The sequence below is a fragment of the Notothenia rossii genome, assembly GCF_949606895.1.
Source record: "Notothenia rossii genome assembly, chromosome: 3".
In the NCBI taxonomy this organism is placed as follows: domain Eukaryota; kingdom Metazoa; phylum Chordata; class Actinopteri; order Perciformes; family Nototheniidae; genus Notothenia; species Notothenia rossii.
In genome coordinates, this window is record NC_136901.1 from 36,434,537 (window position 1) to 36,456,305 (window position 21,769).

Sequence of the window (21,769 nt, forward strand, 5' to 3'; positions counted from 1 at the left end):
CAGAATACCTTTATTAGTCCAATAGAGGGGACATTTACAGTAAATTATAATTATAATTTAGTTTATGTCTATAAAAAACAAACAAAGGTCCAGTGTGCAGTGTTTTTGATTTGTTATTATTCTCTTTCAGTGTCAAATTGGAGAATTGTCATCTTGGGAAAAACTGGAGTAGGGAAAAGCAGCCTTGCTAACACCATATTTGGAGAGAAACTGTACACAACCTCCCCCACGCTCACTTCTGAAACAAGAAAGTGTCAAGCAGAAACCAGATCTGTCAATGGAAGAAGCATCACTCTGATCGACATTCCTGGTTTGTTCGACACAGAGACATCCGAAGAGAAGGAGCTGAAGTCTGAGATATTGAGGTGTGCCTCAGAGTACGCGACTGGGTCTCATGCATTTCTCATTGTGCTTAAAGTGGAGAAATTCACAGAGCAAGAACAGGCTGTCATCACGAAAATAAGTCAATACTTTTCTGAAGAAGCCTTCAAATATGCAACAGTTCTCTTCACTCATGGTGACCAGCTCGATGAAGGACAGACGATTAAGGATTTGGTGCACCAGAATCAGCTTGCTGGGGATCTCGTGGATAAGTGCGGTGGCCACTGCCATATCATAGATAATAAATATTGAATAAACAGAATGCTATGAAAACATGTTAGTTCAGCAAATAAAGTGTGTATTTGGTTATTTGCCCCCACCACACATATGCACAAACAGTAAGTGAAACTAGAATGAAACCTGCCTGAGAGCAAAGGGGAATAGACAAACATGATGTCTGTTACATGTGAAGCTGTTTTCTCTTCTCAAGATCATGGACAGTAAGTTTAGATTACTTCCTTCAGTTTATTTTGTTGTTAGTACTGCTCACTGTACAATACTCTATGTCATATGACATCTATCTGAGAAGACCAATGATGAGAGTGTTGTCTGATGCTATAACAAATCTATTAAAGTAAAAATAAGAAAAAGGTAAACTTTATTTATGTATTCTCAAGAGAGCATGACATAAATGCGACAAAACAGAACTGGAAAATGTGTTCAACCAAAAAGACCAAGCATGTGACGCAGAATGTTTTTCGAAGAGAGGAAATCCTGTTTCGAACTCCCGTTTGAGACTATGAGAATTGTTTGTTGTGTTTCTGTGGTAAAGCTAAACTGTAGAAGCTGTTAAGGTCAAACAGAATTGAGAAGGGAACAAAAAGAACTGCAGATATGATTCAGGAAGTTCATTGAAACATATTCACGTACACTATGGCGGTCTTGTCACTCTGACTAGCAGTTGCTCCACAGTTGCATCGCTTCTGATAACATGGCCGGTAAGTTAATTTCTTGGAGTTATTTCTTCAGTAATAAACACTGCACATTAAAGAGCCTGTGACACGAGTTTCCCCCATCATCCAAACCCATCAATTTGAGTAAATATTGTCCCCTTGAAAACCGTTACTGAACTGATTTTGGATATTTGTACTTTGATAACCATTAATCTGCCCTTCAATGTTGACCATTTTCTGGGTCCTCTCGGGGATTCTTCAGGTCCCGCCAAATTATGTGTGACGTCATTGCGGGCACAGCGCTCCAGCTGCACCGTTCAGGATCCCAGCATCTGCATGTAAACGCACGATGGCGCACACAGCAGCAAGCTCACACACAGCGATGACAGTTTAATTTTGAACGTGTCTGAGAGCTCATATGAGGCTGAAGGATCGGTTTATGTTGTATCTGTTAGAAGTTTAGGAATTAGGTGCGTCAATATGGGCGATCATACGGTCATGTAGCCAGTGGTGGACTGGGACTAAAAATCAGCCCGGGACTCTCGACTGGCCCACTTCGGTACCGCTAGTAAGTAAATTGTCAACGAGGGGAGTGGGGGATGTGCTAGTGACTTATCCGACCGGCCCACTTCGGTACCGGCCCATCGGGATTCGTCCCGATGGCCAGTCCGCAACTGCACCCAGCCCAGCCCACGCAAACTGTCAACGGGGGGAGCCTCGCTGCGGGGAAACGGTGGACCTAGTTTCCCGATCGGAGTGGGAATTATAATAATAATAATAATAATAATCCGTGCATTTTATCCATTAATTTTCCCAACATTGTGGTAAAAAAACCACACGTTTAATCCATGTTGGTGTACTACAAAAAGCATCGGTTTGTTTTCTCATCAGGAAATGCAAAAAAAAAAGAAAAGATTTTTTAATCACTTCCTCACGATCATTTAATGCATCATATGTTCGCCGAATTGACATGAAAGAACTAATAAATGTAGTTTCATCCACTTGAGTTTACAACTACAAAAATAATCGATTTGTTTTTATATCACATCCTAAGGGAGGAAATTCAGCAGCTCTCACTACCGATTTTTAATCCTAATTGAATCATTATCTTCACCACGATCGTTTATGTTTATGTTCGTCGAATTTACATGAAAGCACTGAAAAATATGAATATACTGTAGTCAACTTCATTAAAACGTTATTAACGTGCCTAAACTCAGTAATTCACAATTTCTACGCATGACAACACACTTTGTCCGTGTTTGGCTCTCTCGCCGCACAGTGAAGCGTTCCCGCATTGACGTCACTTCCGGCTTCCCCCAAAACCTCAAAATGAGTCGAAGGAATTTCCCCGCGATGTTCGAAATTATTGATATTTATCGGAACGGTATCGCATCTTCTTTTTTAAACTGACGGTTCAAAATGACTAGTAGCCCAATATTTCATTGCACAACAGTTGTTGGGATGCTGTCACAGGCTCTTTAAATGTTACAATTCCGATGTTGTAGCTATTTAGTTGTATATGTGTTTTAGAGTGGGTAATCTTGGTTCTCTTATTATGATAATGCTCCGTACCAACATCTTTCCCATTTTATCTTAATGATTGAGCAATTAGGATTTTTGTTTTCATAGGAAAATAACCTTAAGACAAGTATACAGTATTGTTAATGGAAGTAATTATCTTTCAGTCTCAGGAGAATTTTTATAATGGGGAAAACTGGAATTGGGAAAAGCAGCCTGGCTAACACCATATTTGGAGCTGAACTGTTCACAACTAATACTACTGTCAATTCTGAAACAAATACATGTCAAGCAGAAACCAGATCTGTCAGTGGAAGAAGAATCATTCTGATCGACACTCCTGGTTTCTTCGACACAGATAAATCAGAGAAGGAGCTTTAGCCTGAGATAATAACGTGTATCACAGAGTGCGCTCCTGGGCCCCATGCTTTTCTCATTGTGCTTGAAGTGAAGAAATTCACAAAGCACGAACGGGAAGTGATCAAAGAAGTAAACAAATTATTTTCTGAAGAACTCTTCAAATGCGCAACAGTTCTCTTCACTCATGGAGACCAGTTCGATGAAAGCCAAAGTTTCCTCCCTTTCGGAGGCTTGGTAAAAGTGTTACAAGGATTTAAAAAGGAATACAAAACTACCAGATTCTACCAACCTCTGTATCCCAAACATTGCTTACAACCGCCTCTAGAATAGATTTTAAAAAATGTTTTGGTATCTGGTTTTATTGCCGAGCTTTTTCTGTTTTTAAAAAATGTATTGTTTTTTTATGACATCAATTTAAAAACTGATGCTGTTTAAGTAGGAGTAGATATTTTAATGTTTACATGAGTCTGATATAATTATAAATATAAAAAGATATTTTTTGTGTATGATATTTTCAGCTTAAAGGATGTTATAATCAAGGCCTGCAACAAGGATCTTATGCAACGCTCACTCTATTGTTCAGGTACGGCAGATGTAGATAAACTGGTAGAGAACGGAAGTAGAGTCAAACCACAGCAAGAGAACCGAAGACAGAACATCCAGCAGTCGGCTGACTACAGTCATTCCTTTTTATGCAAAAATGGACGGTAAGTGTTAAGAGTTGTTGTGATGGGTAAAAACCTTTGGTGGGTTTGTATGTCAGTAAAGAATACTACATCTACAGTTAAAAAAGGAAGTCCAGGAACACTGAACAGAATGCCATTTTATGAAAATCGAAACTATCCACAGCATGTTCCCTTCGTGTACAGACGGCAATTTATTATGGCCCACATTAAAGCACACATGAAGCCTCGCCCAGATTTGTGTTAACTCATAGCAACAAATTGCAACTAGCAGCCGCTCCACTTTTGATTTGCTTTTGACAACATGGACGGTAAGTTAAATTATTTTAGGTTTTACGGATTTTTTTACGATTTAGCTCATTTGCTTCTAACAAAACAAATCAAAAGACAAGTATAGAGTATTATTAATGGAAATTATTCTCTTTCAGAGTCGGACAGAAGAATTGTTATCTTGGGGGAAACTGGAGTTGGGAAAAGCAGCTTGGCTAACACCATATTTGGAGAAGAAGTGTTCAATATTAATGATACAGCCAACTCTGAAACAAGTAAATGTCAAGCAGAAACCAGATCTGTCAATGGAAGAAGCATCACTCTGATCGACACTCCTGGTTTCTTCGACACAGATAAATCAGAGAAGGAGCTGAAGTCTGAGATAATAAGGTGTATCATAGAGTGCGCTCCTGGGCCCCATGCTTTTCTCATCCTTCTTAAAGTGGAGAAATTCACAGCGCAAGAACAGGATGTTATCAGCACAATAGACAAATACTTTTCTGAAGAAGTCTTCAAATATGCAACAGTTCTCTTCACTCATGGTGACCAGCTCAAAAAAGGACAGACAGTTGAGGAGTATTTCCAGCAGAACCAGCTTGCGAGTGATCTGTTGAAGAAGTGTGGAGGCCGCTGCCACGTCATCGATAATAAATACTGGAAGAACAACCAGCAGGATGAATACAGGAGCAATCAGTTCCAGGTGAAGGAGCTACTCAAGACAATGGATGAGATGGTAGAGGCAAACAAGGAACGTTGCTACACCAATGAGATGCTGCAAGAAGTGAAGAAACAAATACAACAAGAGGAGGAGGAGCTCATTAAACAGTCATGAGGAAACATGTCACAGGAAGAAGTCAGAGAGCAAGCTAAAGACAAAGTGTTTAAAAGGCTTGAGATCAATCTGGCAGGCATTAGAACAGGTGTATTGTTAGGAGCTTTATTTGGCGTAACAAAGATGGTTGAAAAAGTTCTCTTAGTTTTACCTTTAGCAGCAGCAGCAGCAGCAGCAGCAGCAGCAGCAGCAGCAGCAGCAGCAGCATTAGTAGTAGTAGTAGGAGGACCAGTAGCAGCAGTAGCATTAGCAGTAGTAGGAGGAGTAGTTGTTGTGGGAGCAGTGAAAGGAGGTGTTGCAGGGTATCGTGCATCTCAGGGAGCCGACTCACCAGAGGAAGCAAAACAGAGAGCAGCAGAGGCTGTCATGGATGAATAACTGTCCGTCTTTAAAAGACCACGTTCCAAAGATGAAACAGAGTGTGAACCTGAAATGAGTTGCGACTCTAAGGAGAAGAAATGAATGCATCACCAAAGTATCACATCTCTATTGATATCGTCTAGAAATCTTAATCAATGAGCTGATCTTTTTTATTCATAAACTGGACTTTGTTGTCTGAGCTTCAAGCTTAATTCACTTATGCCCTTTTCACATTAACTTTAGATTTGATATTGTACAAACTTTCCCAATTTCATAACCACTTATTTGAAATAATGTTAAACATCATTCATTAATAAGATTCAGTTAGAGGTCATAAAGTAACTTTGTTTTTAATGTAATCATCAAACACTGTTGTTGTTGCTGTATTTCTGTCTCCTGTTGAAACATTGCTCTTACTGTTCACACACACACACACACACACACACACACACACACACACACACACACACACACACACACACACACACACACACACACACACACACACACACACACACACACACACACAGTGAATTGCTCTATGATATATGACATCTATATCTGAGGAGACCGATGCTGTTAGTTTTGTCATATTTTACGTGTCGTAGTGGGCGTTTGTGCTTCTGTGTATGGATATGAGGTGTCTTCCCCCCCTCTCTTTCTGTAGCTCTCTCAGGTGTAAGCATTCAGCAATCAAGGCCCGCTGCACAAAAGGAAGGCTGCAGTCTCCCTCTCTCGCCTCCTCCAGTGAGCTGTATGGACGGCAGTGGGTCACCTGTGCAGCAGTGGCCTTCTTTTCATGTAGACTTAGTGCAACGTGTAGCTCTAAATAGTGTGTTGTTTGTTTGTCGCTTTCTTTAATAAGAAAGTTGTTTTTGTGTACCATTAGTTTACTTTGCAAATTGGCTGGTGTGCCCTCTTTACTTTCTGATTAATTAAAACAACATCTTCAGAAATCAGTTTCCTCTCTTTTTTCTCTCTCCCAGTTACTTCCCTCTGTACCCCTACACCAGGACGGAATGCAACACATATGGTATACATTATTTTGAAGTGAAAGAAAAAATCAATAGTTTCCTTTTCTATGCTCAAGAAAAGGTGAGAGAAAAAGACTAAGGTTACGTTCCGATAATCCAAAAATCAGCTCCTAAATTCTAACCCTATCTCCTATTCCTTGACCTCTGAGTGAAACGTCACGGGGTTAAGGGATAGTGGATAGGAGAATTCAAAAGGACTTAGGAGAAGAGACTGCGGTACTTTAGAGAATCCGAATGCACTTTCATTATCTGACGTGTTTATGATGCGCCAGCGGACGTCATTGTGTGCGTCTGCTGCTGTGGTGAAACTATGGAAACTACAGTTTTCTATACAGCGGACTACAACAAGGATGTTTAATAAGAACGAGGGACTCATCTAGAGACTCTGCACCGTGCTATGATGCTGTTGTTTTATGCTTTATGAACGTGGACAACAGAGAAACATATTCTTCATGATCAAAATTGTAATTGAAATAAAAAAGGAAAGCGACATTTATGCTCGTCACCCTCTCCCTCCGGTCCACATGAATACAAATGATCCCATATGTATGATTGTATAAATCAACAAATAACAGAATGCCATTTTATGATTTCACATATTCCAAAAGACTGTCATTGAAATGTAAGCTAATAGAAGGAAAAAATAGATTAGATATGAGGCCTTTGTGTTTTTATAAGATTAAAGCAAATATTCAAACATTACACCCTGCCCAGATTTTTGCTCATGTAAAAGCCGGTCACTCAAAGTGAAAAGCTGGCTGAGCTGGCTGGGATTTTTATAGACATTACCGAGAGAAATGTAATGCGAGAACACAAATGTCTAAATCATTCAGACCGGACAATGGAGCTAGGTGATAAGATATGTGCAGATATTGTGCCATGCCAGGGTTTTACCTCTGATGTGAATGTTTCTGAGCTACATGTGAGTGCAACAAAAGTGTGACTTGAAACAAATCTGAAATACGATTTTGCGTGATGGTGTGAATTCTTTAACTTTTTAAGGGTATGTGAAACATTGTCTTGTTTGAAATGAGTAATCTCAGACATGCAGGCACTCGTTGGTTGCTGATGAGGAAGTCTCTTGTGCAACACACGGTCACTGTAAAAAAAAGCGTAACAAAGTTTATTCGATATGTTTTTTTAATCTTTTGTTAGGTTTGCAAGGAGGTTTTGCAACTACTGCAATGAAACTTCCCTCGTAAAAACTCAAAACTCAAATCCAAACTATCCACAGCATGTTCCCTGTGTACAAATAGCCACTTATTATGGCCCACATCTGAATGCTAACAGAGAAATGTGGTTTGATCAGATTATTGCACACATGACGCCTCGCCAAGATTTGTGTTAACTCAGTCTCATAGCAACAAGCTGCTTGAGAAAATGTTTGGTAACACTATATTTTGATAGTCCATCGGTTGACACTCTATACGTCATCAGTTGACATTCAGTAGCATGTCAACAGTGCATCAGTTGACACTCAACAGCACCGTTCAAACAGACAAGTAACATGTTTCTTAGAACAGGTTATTAGGTTATTAACCGATATTCAACCTTACTATCTGTATATTGTGTCAGCCTCTTCAAAATTGACAATCAACCACTCAAAATCAATCTGTCAGTTGAAAGTCAACAGGGTCATGTCGACTATCTGTTGATAATCTATTGAGAGTCAATGTCAAGGAGTGAACTCTGAGGCATGAACTCAATTGCACGACTCAAACTCAGACTCGGATAGTATTTCAAAATAAAGACTTTACTGGGATTTGCACAGTAATGAAAACAAGGAAAACAAAAACACTCTTTCGAGGAAAACTAGAACAGTGATCAATAACATAGATCCGTGAGAAGTCCGTGAGGTAAGCAGGAACGTAGGTCATAGAGAGACAACGAACTGACAATGAACAGGAGGGAGCTAACACCATATGTACACAGGTAAAGGGGACACAGGTGGAAACAATCAGGGCGGGGAAAATAATCAAGGATGCAGGAGACAGAAGGGGGCGGGGAGCGTGGAGGCCTGAAATGAGAGGGAGAATTAATTAAGGGAATAAACATAAAGCACAGGACAAAGGGACATGACAAAACTAACATAAAGAATAAACTTTCACTATAAGTTTCTTAGACATGACATTCAAGATGTCAACTAAAGATTACAACATCATGGAAAGTGTTGCTGAGCTCTTTGAAATGCCATCTTGAAGCATGTCAACTTGCCGTAGATGCAAACCCTGTGCAAATCTATCAAGGATTAACACAAATAATTAAATAAGGACAGTGCTAAGACTGAGGCTCATTGCAACATAGTGTCACATCTGGTTGTAGCTATAGATAGAATCACCACCATACTCTTCTGTCAGAAGCCCAAACTTATGATTTATAAGAAATCCTAATGCTTGAAAGCAGAACAAAATAATACTTAAGAGCAGAAAAACAAAATATGGTCAACTTACAACATGATGAAATTAGCAAGAGCCAAAAGTCACGTCAGAGAGTTTTTTTGTTACTGTAACATATCTGGCCAATGAAGGCAGGTTATATTACAGGATGCTTTTGCAATATTCTTTCAGATTTACCTTAAATTCATGCCAGCATAAATTATGATAACAGCATGTGCTGTAGTGCAAATGTACTCCATATACTCAAATGCACTCTACACATAGGCTACTGTAATCTATCAAATACTGTAATAAGATAATACCTTTGCATTGCTATGGATGTACTTCATCCAATGCGAATAAACTGCAGTGTGATTGTGAGAAAAGTGACTTTGTCCTAACACTTCTCCTCAAACGTCCACATCTTTTACGTCGGCATTGCAGGAAATCAAATTGTATGATAAACTGAACATTTTCTATGTGTGTGTTACGCACACACACAGAAAACACACTAAGTTGGATATATAATTAATTCAAATAACAGCAGTTTATGTACAAAAAAAAAAGAAGCTGTTTATGCAAGTAAGCCTAGTTCACCATGTCAGTGTCAACACTTAAGCAACAATGAGAACATGTTTTAAGAACTCATTAAGTTGTAAATGAATATCACGTTTTCTGAACTTTCTTATAAATACGTTTTGGAAAACTTCATGAAAATGCTTTTGTCAACGCCACGGTCATGACACGCCCTCAAACGACAATCCCGCGCTGTGAGACTTCCTGTTCCTCTTTGCAGCGATTCTATGGCAGTTGGACACGTGTTTGCGTTGGATTCTCTTCAAATCATCGTACAACGAGTAAGCATACCACCTGAGTTATTAATGACTGCTTTTTAACTAGCAAGTGTTATTTACTTTTCTTGTATTCACTGTTTTAAACGGAACATCGACATGCCAGCGCCATTACTTCTGTTAAAGTTAGACTCACCCCTCTCGTGCTCATGTAGTCTATTTTTTCGCGCAAATGGTGTTGGGCAAAGATTGCATCAAGTGCCTACCGACATAATTCTGTGGTTAAGTTAAGAGCACGTATTAAAGGTCCCATGTCATGCTTTTCTGGTTATTACCCGTCCCCTCGTGTGTTATGAAGGTTTTTATGCATGTAAACGGTCTGCAGAGTCAACAACCCTCAAAGTACACCCTGTAGCGAGTAAAACTCAACACAGAAAAGACCTCCCCAAAACGCCTCGTTGGAGATTTCTCATTTTCTTCCTGGGTACTGTGACGTGTGAATACCCAGAGGCCACACCCTCTGCCAGCCTTTCACGAAACAAAGTTTCCCAAACCTTTCAGCGATTCATGCCGGATATGTACAACGTAGGGCACTGAAGAACGATGCTGTTCCTACTTTGTTTGGACCAGCGTGAGATTCGGGAACACAACCTGTAAGTATTCATTGTTGTTTGTGTATTTATGATGTTTAAAACAAACAAGGTACCTACCACGACTGTTTAAATGGGTAAACGTTTTTCGGGCTACTAAGTTGGGATCGCGGAGAAATACTCTCAGCAGACCCATTCTCACAGCGTTATAAACCTTTTTCTTACTCAATATCAAGCCACACTTATTGTTTTTACTTCAGCTGTGAGTGTTTGTGTGTGCTCAGGATGAGTTTAGCTTGTTTTCGCTGTATCGTCGAGAGGCTCGTTGCAACGAGTCTTTCAATGTCCCGACCAATCAGAGCACACTGGGCTCACAGGGAGGGGGGGGGCAGGAGCTCCAACAAGCCGTTTAGCCGTCTTGGCCATGTGTCACACTGGAACCCACCGCAAAGACTTCAGCCGACGGCCAAGAAGCAGGTACGAACAACGCATGCGTGAGTGGTAATAACTCTCCTTACCAGCAGGCGGCGGTATGGGTATTCGTCATTCAAAAGAGGCAACAACCGGAAGACATACTGCGTGATAACCGAGAGAAGAAGAACAGACTGCGTGATATAAAATAGCAACAAATAGCGTCTGCGTTCCATTTTCACTCAGCGAGAAGCTCATGGGGCTTTCCCGAACCTGTGTCGAGAGCTGGAGTTAAATGAAATCTCAGTTTTGCCTTCTTAATAGTTTGTTTGGGTCCCTCACTCCCGTTTCGCTTCTCATGCACTGATTCGCTAGCTGAACAGCCAATCAGAGATATTTATTTTGCCGACACTGCCTTTGGCCGTCGGCAGAAAAGGTGTCGGCACGGCTGAAAAGACATAAGGGTGTGGGACACACCGATCTGAGTAGTGCATGTCGATGCTCATTGTCGGCCAAAATCGGCTTGGTGTGTCCGGGCCTTTAAGGCACACCAAGCCGATATTGTCCGTTGATGGGCGCCAGGCCGACGATGAGCGTCGACACGCCTGATGAACACATACAGCGTTGAGACCGGTCAGGTAGGCCCAATCCCAAACCACGCCCTACACCCTACCCCTACACACTACTCCTCAGTTTGCGCGTTCGCGCGGAGGGTCCGCCACATTAAGTGCTGTTCCAAACCAACGAGTCTGGAGCGGTGTGGAGGGGGAGTGGGCTATCAAGCCATCAAACAGCGAGTCTGCAGCGGTCTCAACGCTGTGTGTGTCCGTTAGGAAACACGCTGTTTACAAGTAGTTCCAGCAAACATCCACTGATAAATTGTGATGTTAACAACCTCATGATAACCTCATATCTTTTTAACTCACGATCGTACCTGTGTTTAGTCTAGAAAAAGGTTGCAGACTGTTGCAAATACTAAGAAGCTTATAAACATCAGGTTTAAAACTAAAAGAGCTTTACAAAAAAGTAACACAATTAAAGATGTTTGAAGTTTTATTTTAAATGTTTTGTCTAAAAAATGCTGATTTGAAACCGTTGTTATACAGTTACGGCATTTCCTGTTACTGCCGGAGAGAGGGGAGTTTGTCCCAAAGCTTGCCGCTGTATTTACTCCCTCCATCTGACAGGAGGAAACCTCGTTGAGCTGCGAGTGTCACTCCATGGAGTTCACTCCATCACGGAGGGAGAATGTGTAGGGCGTGGTTTGGGATTGGGCCGTAGAGACCGGTCTCCAGTCAGCACCGATGCAGACTCGCTGTTTGATGGCTTGATAACCCACTCCCCCTCCACACCGCTCCATACTCGTTGGTTTGGAACAGCGCTTAATGTGGCGGACCCTCCGCATGAACGCGCAAACGGAGGGGTAGTGTGTAGGGGTAGGGTGTAGGGCGTGGTTTGGGATTGGGCCGGAGTCAAGGAACCTGGAATGAGACATAACAGGTGAGTGTCAAAATCAAACGGGAAGTGGGAGACAATACAAAAATGAACTAAACAAAAATATGAAACATGACTAGACTCAACACTTTTGTTGGGACGCAACAAAAATAATAAAAACAAATAATATGAAAAGTTATCTAAGGAGCATGTTGAATAAAATATGGTAATATAAAAAAAAATAGGTTAAGAGCATAAAAGCAATAAAATAAAGGACAGTCAGTAAAATGCCGTGCGGAACAGGGTCTTGGGGCTTTTCTTAAAAACTGAGAGTGATGCAGAGATCCGTATGTTCCCCTGAAGCTGATTCCAGAGACGTGGACCCATGGGAGGAGAAAGCTCGGTCTCCCATGCTGGCCAGTTTTGTCTGCAGGACAGCCAGGAGACTTGAGCTGCCTGACCTGAGTGTGCGTGAGGTATGTGAATGTTGTCTAAGCAGTTCCTGTTGGTATACATAATTCACCTCGTCACCAGATCCATGCCCTGTTGGGAACACCTCCATTTTTGCAAACAAAATTCCTTTTTTGTCTGTCTCGAGGTCTGAGTAGTGTTATTATTTTACATCAGAATGCGTTGGGGCTACTGAAGAAGCTGCCAAGTTTAAACACAGTTGCAAGTACACATTAAAAAAACTTGTCATATGATTCAGGAAGGTGATCTGAACCTGTTGATGCATTCGGCAGTCTTGTCCCTCTGGCTAGCACTCGCTCGACAGTTGCTTTGCTTTTGACAACATGGACAGTAATACATATTATTTTAGATTTTTCGGTCAGCACTGCTCTGGCAAGATACAGATATTTAACTGTTTTGTATTTAAATAATTTGTGTGCAGACTCCACGCTTCGACGGCTTTAATTTTGTTCTTTAAATGTTCTCACATTTCTGTACAGTGATTGGTACTCTTAACATATTTTACAAGATTTTCTCCATGCCAGTGGGCCGCTTCAATGTATCACACTTTGTTATTATTATTATTATTATTATTATTTATTTTTAAACATTTAAACAAGTTCCTTGATAGTGGTACAGACACTCGTTCTCTGTTTACACAGACAGACAACATTTTTTTTCATGATACGTAATGAGTCTGGTTAGTTGAAAGCAATAATTAGAGTTAATATTATAAAAGTCTATACAACCCGTTCTTTCCAAACCACATGCAGTCGCCACTCTAAAAAGCAGACCTGCTTATCTGGAAACTGTCATTCATACATTTATTTATTTATTATATTTCTTTAAAAGCCCTGTTTACTGGAATTAGGCCAAAGTTTCCTCCCTTTCGGAGGCTTGGTAAGTTAACAGTGTTACAAGGATTTTAAAAGGAATACAAAAACAACCAGATTCCACCAATCTCTGCATCCCAAACGTGGCTTACAATCGCCTCTAAAATAGATTGGTTCAAATGTTTTGATATCTGGTGTTATTGCCGAGCTGTAAATCTGCCACTGTCACAAGCATGTAATCTAAAAAAAGTATTATTCTCTTTTTCTGTTTTTAAACACTTAAATTAAACAAATGATTTAACTTGACCTGATGTTTGTCACGATTCTTGTGTTGTGTCACGTTTTTAGTGTTGTGTCTGGTAGTGGGTGTTTTTCTGTTCTCCTTGTCATGTTTTCCTCCCTGTGTATTGTCTGGTCTTTCTCCCTGTGTTTTCCTGTCTGTCGTTAGATTCCCTGGTGTGTCTAATTTCCTGATTGTTTTCACCTGTCATCCCTTCTGTGTCTCCTGTGCTCATCAGCGTCAGTCCCGCCCCTGATTGTTCCTACCTGTGTCTTATTGTCATGTGTTTAAATTCCCCTGTCTCCCAGTGTTCAGTGTTAGTTCGTTTTTGTCTCGTCATGTTCAGGTCTATGTGTTTTGTCTATTGCCATGGTAAGGTCTTGTTTCTTGCCACAGTCAGGTCTATGCTCTCTTTGTGCTATTGAAAAGTTTTGTTCCTCACCACGTGAGCGATTTATATTTTGTTCTTATGTTTTTTGTTATCTCAACCTGAGATTCAATAGTGACTTTTTTGTTCATCTTGCCTGCTTTTGGAAAAATAAAGTATCTTACCAATACTTTACCTCTGTCTCCCGGGTCGTGCGATTGGGTCCTACCTCCTAAGTGCCTGAGTTCTTAACAATTTTATCCTTTGTTTGTGTCTAATTAACTCTTTTTATAGTTGTTTTTTATGATGTCAATTTAAAAAATGATGCTGTTTAAGTAGGAGTTGATATTTTAGTTTTTACATGAGTCTGATATAATTATCTATATAAAAATATATTTTTTATGTGTGATATCTTCAGCTTAAAGGATGTTATCAAGGCCTGCAACAAGGATCTGATGCAACACTCACTCTATTGTTCAGGTACGGCAGATGTTCATAAACTGGTAGAGAACGGAAGTAGAGTCAAACCACAGCGAGAGAACCGAAGACAGAACATCCAGCTGACTACAGTCATTCCTTTTTATGCAAAAAAGACGGTAAGTGTTCAGAGTTATTGTGATTATTTACTGTGAGTTGTAAAGGCTGCAACACTAGACGTTAAACATACTTTATCACAATTATAGAAGTAATTATTGTTGGTGATAAGTGGATACGTAAGTATGTATAATAATGTAGGGCGGATTCATCTTTTTAAAACGTGTTGCAATGTGTTGTGATTGTATCCTATATTTTGTGAAGTAACTATGTGGTAGAGTATAAAGTATGTTACCATATATTCCTCTGCAATGTAGTGTAGAAGGATGAAGTGTGAAATGAAAATGCTCAACTCAAGTTCAAATGTGTGCTTCAGTGCAGTACTTGAGTAAATGGACTTTGTTTATATCCATTCTGATTAATTCTCAGAAAGAAAAGCTAAATAATAGTTTTTTTTAAATATGTATTCATTGTCATTTATTCATCATACATACAGAAACAGAAAGGTCTTCTGCAGTGACTACTATGTGGTTTAATCAATCTAAAAAGTTGTGCACAAAGCAAATCTTTTTAAAGTACATTTGACTTTATCTCTACTCTGACTAGAACGTAGGTAACCTGATCTGTGCCATGATGGGACGTTTTGTCTGTAATTCCTTTCTTGTCTGTGGACACATCTGAATAGGTGGAATAAAGTTATCTAGATTTACATTAGAATTAAGGGGGATTAGCTCATCATCAGTTTATTCTAAGGATTTGGGTAAAAACCTTTGGTGGGTTTGTATGTCAGTAAAGAATACTACATCTACAGTTAAAAAAGGAAGTCCAGGAACACTGAACAGAATGCCATTTTATGAAAATCGAAACTATCCACAGCATGTTCCCTTCGTGTACAGAGAGCATTTTATCATGGCCCACATTTGAATGCTAACAGAGAAATGTGTTTTGATCAGATAAAAGCACACAGGAAGCCTCGCCCAGATTTATGTTAACCAGCAACAAGCTGCAACTAGCGGTCGCTCCACTTTTGACTTGCTTTTGACAACATGGACGGTTAGTTCAATTCTTTGAGGTTTTACGGATTTTTTTTACGATTTAACTCATTTTTGTCTAACAAAACCAACCAAAAGACAAGTATAGAGTATTATTAATGGAAAGTATTTTCTTTCAGAGTCGGACAGAAGAATTGTTATCTTGGGGAAAACTTTAGTTGGGAAAAGCAGCGTGGCTAACACCATATTTGGAGAAGAAGTGTTCAAAACAATCAGTTCTGCCAATTCAGTAACAAGTACATGTCAAGCAGAAACCAGACCTGTCAATGGAAGAAGCATCACTCTGATCGACACTCCTGGTTTCTTCGACACAGATAAATCAGAGGAGGACCTAAAGCCTGAGGTAATAAGGTGTATGATAGAGTGCGCTCCTGGGCCCCATGCTTTTCTCATTGTGTTTAAAGTGGATAAATACACAGAGCACGAAGATAGAGCACAAAAATAAGTCAATACTTTTCTGAAGAAGTCTTCAAATACGCAACAGTTATCTTCACTCATGGTGACCAGCTCGAAGAAGGACAGACAGTTGAGGAGTATTTCCAGCAGAACCAGCTTGCGAGGGATCTTGTGAAGAAGTGCGGAGGCTGCTGCCACGTCTTAGATAATAAATACTGGAAGAACAACCAGCAGGATGAATACAGGAGCAACCAGTTCCAGGTGAAGGAGCTACTCAAGACAATAGATGAGATGGTAGAATCAAACAAAGGAAGCTGCTACACCAATGAGATGCTGCAAGCAGTGGAGGAAGAAATACAACAAGAGGAGGAGGAGCTCATTAAACAGTCATCAGGAAACATGTCACAGGAAGAAGTCAGAGAGCAAGCTAAAGACAAAGTGTTTAAAAGGCTTATGATCAAACTGGCAGGCATTGCAACAGGTGTATTGTTAGGAGCTCTTTTTGGCACGGTAACGATGGTTGGAGAAGTTCTCTTAGTGTTGAAGACAAGGTTGTCAATAACAGGAGCATTAGAAGTAGCAGAAGCAGTAAGAGCAGTGGCAGCAGTAGTAGCAGTAGTAGTAGCAGCAGCAGCAGCAGGAGGAGGAGTAGCAGTAGCAGTAGCAGTAGTAGGAGCTGTGTTTCTTGCCGCGGGAGCAGTGAAAGGAGGTGTTGCAGGGTATCATGCAGCTGAGGGAGCCGACACAGCATGGGAAGCAGCACAGAGAGCAGCAAAGGCTGCCTGGGATCAAGCACTGCGTCCCTGGGGAGAGCTCTTGTCGAACAATGAAAACCCTCACTCAAAGAAAGGGAATTGAATGTATCATTGAAAAGTCACATCTCTGTGTAGATTGCATGAAAATATTATTTTAATGATCTTTAATCAGTGAACTGATAATCTTTATTCATTAGTAATATGCTATGTGTTGGCTTTGTTATCTGAACTTCAAGCTTGATTCGCTCATTCCCTTTTCACGGGATAATTATCTCTTATGAAATAACTTTACTCACATTAACTTTCGATTCGATATTGTACACACTTCCAACTATTCCATGTGTATATTGCATTAACCATGGAATAAAAAACAGTTTTTAAATGTTTTTAATTTTGCACCTCTCTTACTTTGTATTGCAGCTATTGCGCAGCGTTTTCCTTTTGCAAAACATAGCCCGGAGAGGATACTTAATCGATGAACAGCATCATTTTTCTGGATAACAGTTGTGGTTTTCTGTGGATTACAATGTATCACCATGAAAAAAAATGAATAATGAATAAATGGAAGGTTATGAAAACATGTTCAGCAAATAAAGTTTGTATTTCCCCTCACCACACACATCCACAAAAACAGTAAGTGAAACTAGAATGAAACCTGCCTGAGAGCAAAGGGGAATAGACACACATGATGTCTGTTACTGTACATGTAAAACTGTTTTCTTTTCAAAAAATCATGGACAGCAAGTTAACATTACTTCTTTCAGTTTATTTTGTTGTTAACACTGCTCACTGTTCAATACTCAGTAACACTTTATGGTAAGTATACATGAATCATCATGAATTCATGCATGACTTAATGCATGAAAAAGCATGAATTCACTCATGTAGTACTCATGAGCTATCAGTAATGTAAAAATGATTAATAGTATCTCATGCATGACTTAATGCAGAAACAATACCTTAATTAATGCATCAACTAAGGTATCTCAATCATCATGACTTCTGAGTTATTAATGATGTTCATGTCTTCTTCACATAGATCTGCAGTTAAAGTGACAGGCCAAACAACTGACCAGTCACAGCAATTCCAAGTGTTGTAATCATGATTAGCTAAGCATTATTTTGTCATTACTTCATGTTTGTGCCCCTTCAAATAAAGTGGTGACCTGTTCCGTATAACTCATATATACGGAACAGGTCACTCAGAAGTCATGATGATTGAGATACCTTAGTTGATGCATTAATTAAGGTATTGTTCCTGCATGAGATACTATTAATCCTTTTACATTACTGATAGTTCATGAAGTACAAGTACATGCATGAATTCATGATGATTCATGTACCCTTACCATAAAGTGTTACCCACTACTCATGTCGTATGACATCTATCTGGGAAATCCAATAATGAGAGTGTCGTCTGATGCTATAACAAATCTATTAAAGTAAAAATAAAAAAGGTAAAGTTTCTCTTTGTAATCTCAAGAGAGCGTGAGATAAATGCAGAAAAACAGAACTGGAAAATGTATTCAACAAAAATTTCCAAGCTGACGCAGAGTATTTTTGAAGAGCGGAAACCCCACCCTGGTTCGAACTCCCGGTTTGAGACTGTGAGAATTGTTCGTTGTGTTTCTGTGGTAAAGCTAAACTGTAGAAGCTGTTAAGGTCAAACAGATGAGAAGGCGGTCTTGTCACTCTGACTAGCAGTCGCTCCACAGTTGCTTCGCTTCTGATAACATGGCCGGTAAGTTCATTTATTTGAGTTATTTCACCTTAGTTCTCTTATTATGATTATGCACCGTACCACCAACTTTCCCCTGTTATTGAGACGTTTGATCAATTAGGCTTTTTTTAAAATTATTGTATAGGAGGAAAACAACATTAAGACAAGTATAGAGTATTATTAAAGGAAGATATTCTCTTTCAGAGTCAAATTGTCATGCTGGGGAAAACTGGAGTTGGGAAAAGCAACGTGGCTAACACCATATTTGGAGAAGAACTGTTCAAATTAATAGTACTGCTGATTCAGAAACAAGAAAATTTCAAGCAGAAACCAGATCTGTCCATGGAAGAAGCCTCACTCTGATCGACACTCCTGGTTTATTCAACACAGATGAATCAGAGGAGTTGAAGACTGAGATAAAAACATGTATCACAGAGTGCGCTCCTGGGCCCCATGCTTTTTTCATTGTGCTTGAAGAAAGTGAAGAAATTAACTGAGCAAGAACAGGCCATCATCACAAAAATAAAACAATACTTTTCTGAAGAAGGCTTGAAATACGCAACAGTTCTCTTCACTCATGGTGACCAGCTCGATGAAGGACAGACAGTTGAGGAGGTTTTCCCCAAAAATCAACTGGTGAAGGATCTGTTGAAGAAGTGCGGAGGCCACTGCCACATCTTAGATAATAAATACTGGAAGAACAACGAGCAGGATGAATACAGGAGCAATCAGTTCCAGGTGAAGGAGCTACTGACGACAATAGATGAGATGGTAGAGGCAAACGAAGGAAGCTGCTACACCAATGAGATGCTACAAGCAGTGGAGGAACAAATACAACAAGATGAGGAGCTCATTTGACAGTCCTCAGGAACCTTGACACAGGAAGAAGTCAGAAAGCAAGCTAAACACAGAGCATTTAACAAGCTTATGATCCAACTTGCAGGCATTGTAACAGGTGTATTGTTAGGAGCTCTTTTTGGTGGAGCAACGATGGTTGGAGAAGCTCTCTTAATGTTGAAGAAAAATCTGTCAGAGCCGGGAACAATTAAATCTTTAGCCAACAAAGCAGTAAAAGCACCTGCAGTGATAGCAGCAGCAGCAGTAGGACGAGCAGCAGCAGTAGGAGGTGCAGTGGTAGCAGTAGGTGTGATGGCAGCAGTAGCTGTTGGTAGGGGAGCAGTGAAAGGAGGTGTTGCAGGGCATCATGCAGCTGAGGGAGCCGTCACAGCAAAGGAAGCAGCACAGAGAGCAGCAGAGGCTGCCATGGATCAACTGTCTGTCTTTAAAAGACTCTGCTCCAAAGATGAAACAGAGCCTTTAATAAGCGAAGAATAGAAGAAGGGAAATTAAATGTGTCACTTAAAAGTCACATCTGCATTTAATTGCATGAAAATCTTCTTCCAAATTCCCCTTTAATTATTGAGCTGATAATGTTTATTCATAAGTAACATGTCATAGGTTTTACTTGTGTGTGCTTCGAGCTTAAGAAGCTTATTTCTGTTCACAGAATTATTGAATTATACTCAAATTAAATTCAGATTCAAGATTGTTTGTACAGACATGCCTGATCCTTACCTGTTTATATTTGATTATCCATAGTGAGAAACTGTGTTGGCATATTGCATTATGCAACTTTGATACTTTGTATTGCAGCTACTGTATCACATCATTTCCCCTTGTGATAAAAAAAGAGTTGTATCTTACATTATCGTAACCACTGAGTGTCGGTTTGAGGAGTTGCGTAGTGTCAATTATATAATACTGTATATTATACACAAACCACATATATGCATTTTTTTTAAACATTATTTATAAATAGGAAACATGTAAATGGAATTTAATGTAAAATAATGTTTTCGATGTTGTAATCAAACAAGTGTAGGCCTATACTGTTGTTGCTGTATTTGTGTTTCCTGTTGAAACATTGGTTACTGTTTCCTGTTGCAAGAGAGGACCAGAAGAGGTCTCTTAATGTATGCACAGCATGATTTTGTTGGACAGTAAATGTGGCTATTTATGGACAATAATATGATGAAACTATTACAAATTAAATTTACAATGAATAAATGGAAAGCTTTTTCTTTTAGCAAAGACAGTTTGTTCTTGGTAAAGTAAAATGACCTCCACACACAACACAAACAATCACACCAAAACAGTACGTCAAAGTGAAAACAGAAAGAAAGGGGAATTTTAGTTCATATTATTTGTGAACCCTGCTCACGAATAACAAAGTATATTACATCTTTATCTGAGGACACCGATGCTGATAGTTTTGTCATGTGATATAAAATAATAATAAAGTACATCTAACTTAAAGTTTCCCATTTTATTTTCTGAAGAAAGGGTGAGAGAAAACCACCACAACTCTAAACACCATTTAAAAGCTGCAGTAGCATCACCTGCCCACCAGAGAGCAGCCTATTCTAATGATTTGGGTAAAGACATTTGGTGGGGTTTGGATGTGAGTAAAGAAGATTACATCTACAGGTAAAAATTGACAGAACAGAATGCCATTTTATGATTTCACATGACCCAAAGATCTGTCATTGAAATGTTATTTAATACTCTGATGAAGAAAATTACTTAATTACATTTATGTAATGAGTGTGACTTATCGTTGCAGCTCCACTTCATACAACTATTATACATGGTTGCTTAATGTGACACCCTCAGATCACCCTCACATCAAAGGGATTTAGGGGTGGGACTAAGGTTCTATGGGGGTCATAAATCAATAACTCAACATGTCAAAAATACCAATGTGACATAACATAAGCCCTTGTCTTACTTAAATTCCCCTTTAATTATTGAGCTGATAATGTTTATTCATACTTAACATGTAAAACTTGTGTGTGCTTCGAGCTTAAAGGTCCCATGTCATGCTTTTCCGGTTATTACCCGTCCTCTTGTCTGCTATGAAGGTTTTTCTGCATGTAAACGGTCTGCAGAGTCACAAACCCTCAAAGTACACCCTGTAGCGAGTAAAGCCGTAACACAGAACAGACCAGTCTATGCTGCCCCAGAACGCCTCGCTGGAGATTTCTCTTTTTCTTCCTTGGAAATTAAATGTGTCACTTAAAAGTCACATCTGCATGTAATTGCATGAAAATCTTCTTCCAAATTCCCCTTTAATTATTGAGCTGATAATGTTTATTCATAAGTAATATGGAATAGGTTTTACTTGTGTGTGCTTCAATCTTAAGTAGCTTATTTATTTTTCAAACAATTATTTAACTATACATTAAATTCAGATTGGAGATTGTTTGTGCATGTCTGATCCTTACCTGTTTATATTGTATTATCCATTTTGGAAAACTGTTTTGGCATACTGTATTATGCAACTTTGATACTTGGTAACATTTCCCCTTGATATATAAAAAACATTTATTTTATTGTCTTATATTATCTTAACCACTGAGTTAGAGGAGTTGTGTAGTGCAAATACTG

The 21,769-nt window shown here is 39.5% G+C and overlaps 1 protein-coding gene, 1 long non-coding RNA gene and 2 pseudogenes across 6 annotated transcripts; 3 read left to right on the forward strand and 1 right to left on the reverse strand.

Annotated features, from left to right (window-relative positions):
• The first annotated feature begins 659 nt into the window (after positions 1 to 659).
• Positions 660 to 6,745, forward strand: LOC307031407 (GTPase IMAP family member 7-like). Of its 3 annotated transcripts, XM_079668500.1 has the most exons (3): positions 660 to 1,319; positions 3,739 to 3,862; positions 4,267 to 6,745. In XM_079668500.1, exons 2-3 carry the CDS (start codon positions 3,856 to 3,858, stop codon positions 4,938 to 4,940), a joined length of 681 nt encoding a protein of 226 aa, XP_079524626.1. In that variant the 5' UTR covers positions 660 to 1,319; positions 3,739 to 3,855; the 3' UTR covers positions 4,941 to 6,745. The 3 variants fall into 3 exon arrangements, with proteins under 3 accessions (XP_079524626.1, XP_079524627.1, XP_079524628.1); XM_079668501.1 differs by lacking the exon at positions 660 to 1,319 and having other exon boundaries at positions 3,523 to 3,862; XM_079668502.1 differs by lacking the exons at positions 660 to 1,319; positions 3,739 to 3,862 and adding an exon at positions 3,875 to 4,149.
• A 4,791-nt stretch (positions 6,746 to 11,536) lies between these two features.
• On the reverse strand, positions 11,537 to 16,039 carry LOC307031408. Its single transcript, XR_013805956.1, has 2 exons — positions 15,905 to 16,039; positions 11,537 to 11,982 (listed from the first exon to the last, which is right to left on the reverse strand). It is a non-coding gene; the product is annotated as an uncharacterized lncRNA (long non-coding RNA).
• LOC307031405 (GTPase IMAP family member 7-like) lies at positions 13,766 to 17,182 on the forward strand (annotated as a pseudogene). Its single transcript, XR_013810622.1, has 4 exons — positions 13,766 to 13,870; positions 14,346 to 14,461; positions 15,353 to 15,452; positions 15,571 to 17,182. The product of XR_013810622.1 is annotated as a GTPase IMAP family member 7-like (transcript).
• Positions 17,183 to 18,122: 940 nt separating this feature from the next.
• Positions 18,123 to 20,389, forward strand: LOC307032881 (GTPase IMAP family member 7-like; annotated as a pseudogene). The gene is made up of 2 exons: positions 18,123 to 18,209; positions 18,527 to 20,389. The product of its transcript is annotated as a GTPase IMAP family member 7-like (transcript).
• The last annotated feature ends 1,380 nt before the right edge of the window (positions 20,390 to 21,769 follow it).